The 12,456-nt window shown below is 36.5% G+C and overlaps 1 protein-coding gene across 2 annotated transcripts in view; it reads right to left on the bottom strand.

Moving 5' to 3' along the window:
• srgap1b (SLIT-ROBO Rho GTPase activating protein 1b) overlaps positions 1 to 12,456 on the bottom strand; it is a 33,900-nt gene that overhangs the window by 15,553 nt on the left and 5,891 nt on the right. For both annotated transcript variants that reach the window (XM_026227375.1, XM_026227367.1), the window contains exons 2-6: positions 7,497 to 7,692; positions 5,145 to 5,307; positions 4,116 to 4,178; positions 2,196 to 2,375; positions 465 to 593 (exon numbers count right to left, since the gene is read on the bottom strand). In XM_026227375.1, coding sequence (XP_026083160.1) covers positions 465 to 593; positions 2,196 to 2,375; positions 4,116 to 4,178; positions 5,145 to 5,307; positions 7,497 to 7,692 — 731 coding nt within the window. The remainder of the gene's footprint in view (positions 1 to 464; positions 594 to 2,195; positions 2,376 to 4,115; positions 4,179 to 5,144; positions 5,308 to 7,496; positions 7,693 to 12,456) is intronic.

Here is a 12,456-nt window from a genome sequence, read left to right as displayed (position 1 = left end):
GATCGAAAGATCAAACAATATAATGATAAAAAAACAATAGAACAAACAATACAATGATAGATAGATAGACAGACAGACAGACAGACAGACAGACAGACAGACAGACAGATAGATAGATAGATAGATAGATAGATAGATAGATAGATAGATAGATAGATGCAGGAACAAGTGTGCCAGTATTCCATTCTAAACATGGTCTGTTTCAGAATGTGCTAATGTGTGCTTGTAATTAAAGGCTTTATCTTATCCCGTCCTGCCTGTTACAGGGTGCGTTTGTCTCTAATTAAAGGCAGTGGAGGCTGCCTTAATTAGTGATTATTAATCAGGACTATAATTCATTACTGTGCTTGGTGAAAAAGCAAATAAATGCAACCATAACACCATGCCCTTCATGCAGTGGCAATTTCCTGCCGTCGACTCACAATCTTGTGCATTACAGCACACAGCCCTAATCAGATACTCACATCAATCAAATGAGACAGGTCTTGGATGTAATATTTAAACAGAGAAGCGTTCGTGGCCTCCAAAGTCAACAGATACTCATTCCGAGCTTTCATAACCTTCAGTTTGTTCTCGGAGTACTTGGCTTGGCGCTGGGGGTAAAAAAAAGAAGAGAAAGAGAGGGTGAAGGAAAGAAAGAGTGTTGAGTAAGTGATATTTTTCCTACAAGGCAAGAAGATAAAATGTTTTTATTGACAGCCCATCGACTAACTTGTTTCTAATGGAAGTGTGTTAGCACATTGAGGCTTGGCTTATGTCCACTTCTCTGTGATTGTAATTGCTCCTTTAATTAAAGTTCCTCGGCTGCTGGTAAAACCCACAGATCTTTTACAGCAACATTATCATTAAATCAAGCAAGCATCCTGAACATATAGTGTCAATAGAGTCAGAGTTTATTCATTTTTACTTCTGGATTCATCACAGCCTAACTGATATTTGTGTAAAGAGGTACACTACCATTCAAAAGTTTGGGGTCAGTAAAAATGCTATGAAAGAAATTCAAATCAAGGCTGTGAAACAAAACAATCTTGTGAAATATTTAAAGTAACTTCTATTTTATATATGTATTCCTGGAATGCTAAGCTGAATTTCTTCAGTTGGATGAATAGAAAGTTCAAAAGAACAGCATTTGTTTTAAAATAAAAATCAGTTTTACTTTATCAATATTTCTGCTGTCACCTTTGAGCAATTTAATGCATCCTTGCTGAACCTTTGAATGATATTGCATGCACATTACATTTATATGTTAACCAGACTGTTTTATGCTCATAAAATGCCTCGAACTGAAAAATGCACTGTTGACTCTGTCCGTCGGGATATCCTGTCTGCCTATTCTGTCCAATTCTGTAACAATTGTTCATTCTAACCTCTCCTCCCCTTTATGAAAGAGAGAAATGAATGCAGTACCAAACTGTAGTGAACACACTGTGTGTCATGGGGCTGTTTGTACTGGAAAATTAATGTTCTGAAGAGAGACTACTATATAATACTATAATATACATATTAGTTATTAGACTGCTTAATTTATAAAGTCTGACATCAGTCTCCAGAGTCTTTTTATACTGGTGTGGGACTCTACTGTGCCCTAAAAAACATGGTTATCAATGGTTTTTGGTTACAGAATAGTTTGCAAAATGGCTGCTCTTCTTTGCTTTTTTCCCTAGACTCCGCAGTGAAAATTTCTATAAATATGCTCTGATCTCGCACATGCTGTAGCTGTAATAGGATCTAATGGAATGAGTTCACAATTACAGATGTACATTTGGAAAGCACTGACGTTATAATGTATTTCCACTCAGTCACAAAAAAATACATTAATATAGCGTTAAATCAACCAGGCATACAAAAAATTTTCTTCAGAACCAACATTATAATGCAGCATCAAATCATCTAAGCCAACAAGAGCAACAAAATAGGCTAATTTTCAGGTTGGTTATGCATAAATAGAAATTATTCCCTCATAATGTCCACCTAATTACTCCATAACTCCAGTTCATATTATTTCATCAAGACAAATGAACTTTGCTCTATTTCTGGAAACACATCTGGTACATTAAAATTCAAGGAATCTAATTTGCATAGCGGATAATACACTCTTAGCCTGCAAACAATTAAACACATATTAGGTATAACACGTACGGCAAAAGAAACAACAATACAATAGAAAAAAAAAAGGCAAAAGATGTGGAACTCACCTTCTCTTTCATCTTCTGGATTTTGCGGGCAGCGTTGCGCCGTTGGTGGCGATCTTCGGTGCGCAGACTAAAGACGGCCTCTCCGCCCCGGCCCTGTCGTTCACCCTGCCTCTCTGCCTCCTTTAGCTTGTTCTCTGCACTTAGAGTCTCGGAGTGATACATGTGATATGTCTTCATCACCTGCAGGGAGCAGAGCAGATGGAAAACTACATTACCCTCAAAATCCCACATATGCAAGCCCAAAACTTTCAGCAGAAGGCAACACATCCTACTGAGATAATCCGTTTCATAAATGTCTGTTGTGCATCTGTGTCCACATGGATGCGTGTGTAATGGTTTCCATATAACATTTAAATTTAGCATTACATCACTTGTTGGGTGAATGGGTGCCGTCAGAATGAGAGCCCAAACAGCTGATAAAAACATCTTCAGAATAATCCAAAAAGCTACGCGTTTGTGTTAAACATATCCATAAATATGTTTTTAAGTTCAAACCGTTGCTTTTATAATTTTCATTAATTATGTGTCCATAATATTGCTTTTTGTACAATGAAGTTGTCTTGTCTGAATCAGGAGAGAAATATGCACAAATTAAACACTGTTAAAAAGCAAAAAAAAAAAAAAAAAAATTCCCAAAAGAGTTCTTAAACAAATATGCTGTTGGATTTTGATGTAAGCGGACAACAGAGGATGAACTTTTCCTATGGATGCAGCGTTATTATGGATTATTATTGAACTCATTCTGACGGCACCCATTCACCACACAGGAGCCAATGGCGTGATGTGATGCTACATTTCTCCAAATCTGTTTTAATGAAGAAACAAACTCATCTACATCTTGGATGGCCTGACGTTTAGTATATTTTAAGCAAATTTTTTTTTTAGGATAATTATTCTGTTAATTTGTTATTATCATGAAATTGATGGTTACACCATACTGTCAAAAAACACTAAAGCTGCTAACGCAGCTCAATTGTGCAACATGCATCCTGCTCTGGTCTAAAAACTGATGTAAATCCTTCTCAACAGGGACACAAAACTGCTTACATGAGGGCTGCAGTGAGGTGGAAACTTCCTGAGCTTTGAGTCCTGTGGTTCAGAGAATTCACATCTCATTTTTAGTGTGCATTCCTCATGTTAGAGGTAAGCTCAGCTGACAGACTTAATGTGCGCTGCGTGTTTTTGTTTTATCAAGGTTATTTATGCAAGAGCTACTGGCTTTTAAGACTTCAATCCTGTCATACAAGCTCACATTCCAGGTCAAATATTCACTGCACATAAAAACAATTACAGGCGAATAAAATTTCTTTCAACAGGAAAAGTTCCCACCCAGCTTAAAGTCAGCATTAAAATGGAAAAGACTCATCCATGCATGCATTTCTTTTTTTCAGCTATTTTTTTTTTTGTGATTTTAAATATGCCACCTTTCCTTTTTTGCATTCTTTTTAGGCCAATCAACTGAGCTGTACGGGTAAACTTCATGTGACAGATTTGTCTAAGGCTGCATTTATTAGATAATTATTAACGAATGGTTTGGGACTGTATGCGTTCCTCTCGTACCATCACATCAAAGACAGAAGTTGCCAAAATTTCTAAGTCCACTTCATGCTGAAAATTCACTACAGAGTTGTGTAGAATAAACAGCTGCAGATTTTGCAGACAAAAGGAAAACTGCTATCACGGAGCAAAAAGCAATGCAGAAATGTTGGAACTAGTAAAAGAAAGACAGATGAAAGCTATACAGTTGAGTTCTAGAAGAAGAGAAGTGAGAGACTGAGAGTGTTGGTGATGGAGGGGTGAATTACATATTGATGGAATGATAAAATGAGAGAGAGAGAAAGGCACCAGCAATGATGGGATGAAAAAAAGTCATCCAAAAAGAGATTGAACAGGTGATGAGAGAGAATGAGACAAGCTCACCGTGTAGAGTTCGTTAAGAATCTTCATCAGGTCTTCTTGCAGCTGGAAAATGATCTCTTTGCTCTGTGGGCCAAAAACACAAGGTGTGTTATAATGGACAGAGAGTAAGGGCGAGCTGGGTCAAACTCTAATATACAGCCAAGAATCGCTGTCCTCGCTTTGTCTATTCTGAACTAACACCATAGATCAAGACAACACAAATGTTCACTTCAGATACACTGACCAAGTCCCGTTTTTCTTTTAGAGTGTTACAAGTGAATTTTAGCAGAGCTTTTTGACTGGATATAAAATTTAGAAAAAATGCATTTAAATATACTATTTTTTCATTTTAAATAAAATATATAGGCCTAGGTATTTGCATTCCATTCTTTGATTATTTTAATTGTTCCATTTTTAATTATTTAATTGTTTAATATATATATATATATATATATATATATATAGCAATAAAACATTTTAGAAGAAGTTCACTAAGTCCCCAAAACAGTTTAAAACCACAGAACACCAACATGAATGCAAAGGTTGCATTTATACGAACTTGCACATCTGTAACTAGTTTTTTTTCTGTGTCTTAGTATCTGTATCTCCTGTATTCTGTATCTTACAGTATTATTTGTCATTGACTCTTCTACTATTGTTTTTACATTAATGCTGATCTGCTAAAGTGCTGTGCAGAACAAGAAATAAGCTTCCTATAAATAAACCGCCACTGCATTGGATTCTAGAGACAATGAATGCTGAATTCACATAAAATAATACACACACAATCTGAGAAAGTTGAGTTTAAGAGTCTGATAATGAATTATACTGAAATGAAAACAAACACCAATGTTACTAGAGAACATGTTCACATTTTAATTATCCAAAGTAGAAATGTGCTTAAAATATCAAGAGGTTTTGTCTCCCACCGGCTGACTGTAAGATCATTTTTAACAAATGCATATTTTTTCCAGCTTTCATTCTGATGTAATTATACGTGTATCCCATCACATTATAGTACTGACAGGAAGGACCTGTGTTTGACCTCACCTTCTTGAGCAGACGCATGTTGTCCTCGCTGACATGCGTGAAGCGGGTGATGACGTTGTTGAGGTAAAGGTCGCTGAGGGTGGCGTGGTCCTTGCTCTCCCTCCTCACTTGGTTCAGCAGCAGATACCAGCAGTTGACGGGAGAAAGCAGGTTCTGGTCCTTCCTGAAAGCCACGGAAAGGTGGGCTTTTAATATATAGATGGAAAAAATAATACACAATACATATTCAAGAAAAGAAAGCTCCTACTAACTGTTCGCCAGTTGCATTTGATTTATTTTATTCATTTATTTATTTGCCATGTTATCTTTGAGAAAGGTTCAAATCTAAATATAGAACCTTTAATTATATATTTTTTCATGCAATACATAAAGCTTATATGCTTTACTACATGCTACTGATTTGATATCTTCTAATATAGAACAAGATATATATATATATATATATATATATATATATATATATATATATATATATATATATATATATATATATATATATATATAAATGTCAAGCTTAAAATCACAAATCACAATCTCTTGGTGATATTCAAAGTGAATATCTTCATCTCTGCTGCAGGACTCTCTGGGTGGCCCTGGATTTGCTGTGCATGCTGTTTTTTGTGAGTGCCGCTCTGTGGTTTTTATCAAGTACTCATCCAAATCCACTAATGAACCATTTTGTATTTATCCTCAAGAAATGCTGGGCTTTGCTGAAGATTTCAACTGCAGTTCACTGAGTTGCCTGGATGAGGATGTTAAGGAAATGTCCTACAACCCTTAAAATCTCTATAGATGACTCCCAGCTGAACGCACTCATGAAATCTTCATAGTAAATGACTCATTAGTGAATATATCAACATACAAGCCACTGACGACAAGTTAATGCTCTGAATCTCATACCATGTGAAAAAATGATATTCCTCACCTCACTTTTCTAGAAGATATTTGATGCATTAATTCACAAACTGAATAACTGTGTCACATACAACAGCCTCTAAAAGTGTTTCAATTCGCAATGCACACAAAAATGACTACATATATGTGCATTAACCAAAAAAATATCTGACCAAGGGGCATTTTCAAGACAGCATTAAAAAAAAGGAGTGCATATCTTTGGGAAAATACACCCTGAGTTGGTAAAGTGCAGTGATTTCATCCTTTAATAAAAATAATTTATTAAAATATTGTTAATAAATAATTAAGAGTTGAAAAAACGAATGCTCACATTTCATTAAACATACAGTAAAAATACTGCAAAATATTTTTACAATTTGAAATAACCAAAAAAAAAAAAAAAAATATATATATATATATATATTCTGATTTACTGCTAAAACAAACTTTGATATTTGATTATTAGCAATGTTACAAACAGTTGTACTGCTTAATATTTGAGTGAAACAAGTGATCGTTTTTTCAGGATTCTTTGATTGATCAAAATTTTTAAAGAACGGCATTTAATTGAAACTAAAATCTGTAACATTATAAAAACATGCATAACATTTTATACATGTCTACTATCACTTTTTACCAATTTTATGCATCCTTGCGGAATAGTAGTATTTAAAATATCTTACCGACCCCAGACTTTAACTGAATGTTTTAAGCTGACCCAAACCTGCATTGCACTGCTGTCTGTGTAAATTGCTCATTTGTTCTGAGAGTGAAGGTGGTGTAACCACCTGCCAACGTGAAGGTAAAGGACGCCATTTTGTTTCACACACTTGATCTTCTATATTAGTAAAGGCTGTTGCGAAAAGACAATGGGACGCCATTTTGGACCAAAGAGGCGAATGTCTTCAGCAGCCAGTGACTAATCATAAAGCTCAGCAGGCATCCGATGGGACAGCCCCATGAGGACCAGCACACTATTCAGTGCCCAGCACGAGGAAAAAAAACTGCAACAGAAGAGAAACTGTGAAACTCCCTCCCTCTCTCTTTCTCTCACTCACTCATCCCTCATCTCTCTATTTTCCCAGAAGAATGCTATCTGCATTAATGAGACAGCAAATACACAGATGCCTGTACACACACACACACACACACAAGAACAATAACTACAGCAGACACAGCAATCGCCTCTCCTCTGCCATCTCTGATTTTTCAAGCATGAAGCTGCAGAGCATCATGGGTAAAGTATTCCAGACGTCGCCCTAATCCACTGCAAACCACAAGTCGAACAAATCAGGCAGAGAGAGATGAACTGGAGGTGAACGGAAGGAATGGAAATAAGCACCTGAACCAAACGATTCGCCACTGATTCGTTTCTAGAAAATGACTCTTGAATCATTCATATGCATTCACATTCTGGCCGTCTCTCTGTCACACACACACATTTGTAGCTTCACTCACTTGTATTGTTGGTGGTCCTTGGTGCTGCGGGTTTTGGCCATGAATCGTTCGGCGAGCTTCTCCAAGTTGCGTGAATATTCGCTCTCGATCTCGGCTTTCTTCCTGAAGAAATCCTGCAGGTCCTGGAGGAGCTGAACCCGCATGTCCGTCTGCTGCTCCAGACATTTCTGCTGCTCCACTAACTGAGAGCGTATCTCTGCTCACACACACACACACACACACAGTTATGTTAGCTAATTAACAATGGCCATTTCAAAGACAGTGTTTGATTTTCAATGACAGCTGCAGTGTAAGTGACATCACATGACACGTTCAGGGGCAACTTGAGCACAATGTGGGCACTGATGGGTGAAGTTGTGCTCCCTGAACCAGAGATTTTCCTCCTAACAAGACACTCTGGATTCTTCCTTAACACACTGGTTATCACACTCACTGCTGTTGCCAAGACAACAGGTAGTGGAGTGGAGTATCCCATGGGGATTAGTGTGTGTGTTTAATGGGAGAAGGAATTCTGGATTCTCCATCCTAGCTTTCATCTCCACTTCTCTTCAAACTTCACACTCATTTTCATTATAGGAACAGTTCAGTCAGAATTCAAATGTTTGCATTTACTTATCGTCGTGCTGTTCCAGTCTCATTGCTGCTTCCATACTAAGACAGTATAAAAGTGACTCGCTTTCAGCTTTTTAAAACAGCTGCAAATGTATCAAAGAAGTAGTTCAGACTCATGCATTTATCATCTAATTCTTATGAAAAATCAGACAAGAAAATATCAGAAAGTACCATTTACTTTCAAGACAGCACAAATACAGCCCCCCCCCAAAAAAAAATTATTACATTTTTTTTTTTTTATGAAACTATAGAGACAACAAAAAACTGTTTAAAATTAAGGCAGGAAATATAAATGTAAATATTAAAATACCAAGGCTGCATATAATTACTAATATAGCATTGAAATATTAGAATAAAAATAAACCTTTTTAAAATTTGTAATTTTTTTTAAATAAAATTAATTTCTGTGTTGGCAAAGCTGAATTTTCAGAAGCCATTCTCCATTCAAACATATAATAAATGATAATAATTATAATCAAATTAATCTGAAGTAGTGTTAAGAAATATTTCTATACTAAAATAGATTTTGAATGCACATTTGCACAAGTGTTTTTATATATATATATATATATATATATATATATATATATATATATATATATATATAATTACTACTAATGTTTAATTGATTTTTGTTTGAGTTTTATTTATATTTCCAATTAGTAATTTTAGTCCTTGACCCTGAACTTCTTTCATTTAGTTTTCCATTCAAACTTTTCATTTCATATTTTGTTTCAGCTTAATTTCAGTTAACAAATGTTTTAATAGCTTTAGTTAAAGTTAAATATTATAACAAAGATATACAAGTTATACAAGTATAAAAGTCTGCACATAAGTCCAGTCAAAATATCTTTGCATGAAATGTAAGGCATTATTCACTGATAATCTAAGATGTGACTGAATCATGAGTTTGATTTGTGTACAGATCATTCTAGCTTTAACCAAATCATTGAAAATAAATATGTGAAATAAATTAGACTATTAGTACTTTTCTCATGTCCTCTTACGAATGCACCAAACACAACTGGGCCAGATTTTCAGTGAATTACATTTTAAATTTGTGTCACTTCCTCCCATAAACTATCACATATAAGTGCATAAGTCATATGAACCACAAGATATTTCTACAGCATTTCTGCATCTTTTGGAAGCTTCAAAAAGATTCAGTGCCTGCTAATTGTAAGTGCATGTAAAACAGACCATACGGTTTGAAACAGTGCCATAAACACTCAAATATTCCCCCTTGGACACACCACCCCCCCACACCCCATCCCATCAAAATATTCACATCGATATGGCTTTTTAAAATGGTTGATTCATACATTTTGTATCCCCAGCCCTACAGTAAATACAGGGTTGAGCCTTGGTTTTAAACACTATGAGGATACTTAATTTTCATTTTTGCACAAATTATTCCTTTAATAACTGCATGCTTTTAATCATAATACTCCCTTGTTCCCCTTCAGCAGCTCGCTCGCTAGCCTCCTTTTCTTTCTCTCCCTCACACTTTTTTCCCCCTTTCTTTCTCTCTCCATAGACCAACTGTTTAATGTCACACTGCCTCTCGGCTCGAAATAACAGATGAGACAGCAGGCTTGGCGTGAGCTCTGCATGGGTGTGAGTGTGTGTGTAGGAGGGACTGTGAGAAGTGGAGACATGTAATGCGTATGTGTTGTGTTGGCTTGTTCTACATGGGTGGCATGGTGAGCAAGGTGACTCTTTGATACAATATAAGAAACACCTGAAACACAGCAGAGAATCAGATATGTTATTCAAATGATATTCAAAAAATGTGCCAAATTACAAGAAAAATATGTAATAGTTTTTAATAGTAGGAGCTACTGGGGTGCTCCTGGCTGATATCGATAATCTCTAATTGGCCAAATATTGAACAATTAATTGGCCTAGCCAATGCATCAGTCTTTTGCCAGTCCAGCTGTTGCTGACCGAGCTGTTCTCGAGAAAATCTCCAGAGACAAAACATCCGACTGCAACGGAGCGCATCCTCACACGGCTGTTAACGCTCGAAACACACTCATCTGTCATCTGGACAATGTGCATTCAGAGCATCCACGCAGTTTCAAATCAGTTACAAATGGACTCACTGTGAACAAAACCAGCGTGAAACAACTGCGGAACTGGAAGTGCATTGAAACTGCTTTCCAAACTGCAAATAAATAGACAGTGAGTCATTTCCACAAGCCTTTGAAGCACAAAACAGGCAGGCAATTCTAATTAAAACGATATAAAAACATCGGAGACATGTTTGTTCATGTGCATGGATTTCATCTAGCGCAGAAATAGAAAACTCCCGTCCTGCTGTGCCGAGCAAATACGTAAATATAGACATTGAAGCACGATGAAAAATAAAACTTGACAGTTTACAAGCAGTGAATAATGGTGTATAAGTAATGTGCACCAGTCACTACTATAAAATAACGATTTATAATTTTTCAAATTGTTTGCCTTCAAAATTCGCTGTCTATCTGGTATTTGACCTTTGAACTTATGACCGCGGTGAGCACGTCTGATACCCTGCAGCATGCGCCCGACCCAGACTGTCTCCATGGCAACAAGGCTTCTGCTCAGCAACCTGAGAGTGTGAGGAGTGTGCAGGCATGCTGTAAAGCAGCATCACACACACACACACACGATTTACAAAAATGGGAACTTCCAACCACAGTGGCAGCAAAATACGCACTTATGCCCCCTATAAACATAAATATATCCTATTTATGTGGAAAAAAGGAGAATTCAAGTTTTTATCCTCTAAAAAAAAAAACCCACATACGTCACCATGTTATACGCTATTCTGCTTCTTCCCATTTATTTCCCATTTCTCCTTAGACTTCTTATCTGTAAATCCTCTCTCGCGCTCCTCTATTCATCTGAAGCTAATTTAATTCTTAATCTTTTTATTCAGCGTTTGCTTTAATCTTAGGCACACACTCTGTTCTTCCCAATCTTTAAGAAGTAAGTTTCTTGTACTTCCTGTGGTTCAGTGGTAGAGCATTGCGTTAGCAGCACAAAAGGTCATAGGTTCAATTCCCAAGGAACACACATACTGATAAAAAATGTTAGCCTGAATGCACTATAAGTCACTTTGGATAAAAGCATCTGCAAAATGCATAAATGTAAATGTAAGAATTGTTACGTGTTAAAATACCCCAATTTTTTCTACACGCATAGTGTCAAGGAAAAGTCAGCATTAGATAAGACTTCATTCAGCACACAAGACACAACAAATGTAATCAAGCTCTCACGAATCCAAGGTCAGTAGATACGAACCGCTAAAGAGAACGTGTCAGGACTAAACAGACAGACAATGACTCAACACCAGACCAGAACCGTCATGCCATATTTAATATGACGCAAATGAGGCTTTTAGGAAGCAACAGTAAAAACATTAAAAAGGACATTTTATCCACATGAATCAAAATATAGCATTTACCCTGACTAAGCTCCATTAGGACATCTCTGTAGTTTCAAATCAAAATATAAAACCTGAGATAATCTGAAAAGCAAGTTTAGTTAACTGCGCTGTCTGCTTTAAACCCATGAGTAAAGTCAAAGACAGGCTTTAAGACCCACAATCCTTAGTAGTAAGTACTGCAGTATATGTGGTCCTCTCCGCTGTGGTCTTAAATAGATTACTGGATCGATATCTATACTTGATTAATGAGACTTACAGGGTTCCAGTTATAAATACATGCAGTGGGCGGCTGGGAAATCTGTCTGGTCTCGAGTCTGACACAAAGAAATCAGTTGACCAAATGAGCTATTTGTTCACTGTCTATTCTGAAAAAGAGGAAGTGAGGCCATATGCGTTTTCTAATCATTATTTTGAAACATGACTAGGGATAGGAACATGAGGATGGGACGATATTACACACACAACTCACATTCACACACTCCTGCAAGCACACACACACACTGTGGACATCTGGTCCTTGTCCTCCTCTCAGCATTCGCCATCACCTTACTTGTGTTACAATACTAATCGTCCACACATAGGCCTACACATTTACTTCACTACCTAAATGAGGTATACCTACATTTCATAAGCGGTGTCTGAAATCACATACTAAGTATGTACTGCATTTGATGAAGAATGCACTTTTGACCATTAATGCATGTATGAATTTTGGTAGTATGAAAGGTTCGACTATAAAATATTGTCAGAAGCAGTATTGTTTCTTTGTGTGTGTGTGTGTGCTGTTTTATGAATAAACATTTGGACATGCTACTAATTAGGTGTACTGTTTGTATGTATGATATAGTAGGTAAATATGCAAATTCAGATAGACTTAAAATTGTTTTCCATAATGCTATTATAATGCAAAACAAA

This window comes from Carassius auratus, chromosome 4 (assembly GCF_003368295.1).
Source record: "Carassius auratus strain Wakin chromosome 4, ASM336829v1, whole genome shotgun sequence".
NCBI lineage: Eukaryota > Metazoa > Chordata > Actinopteri > Cypriniformes > Cyprinidae > Carassius > Carassius auratus.
Note: the sequence above shows the minus strand (reverse complement) of the source record. Positions and strands in the feature narration are given on the sequence as shown.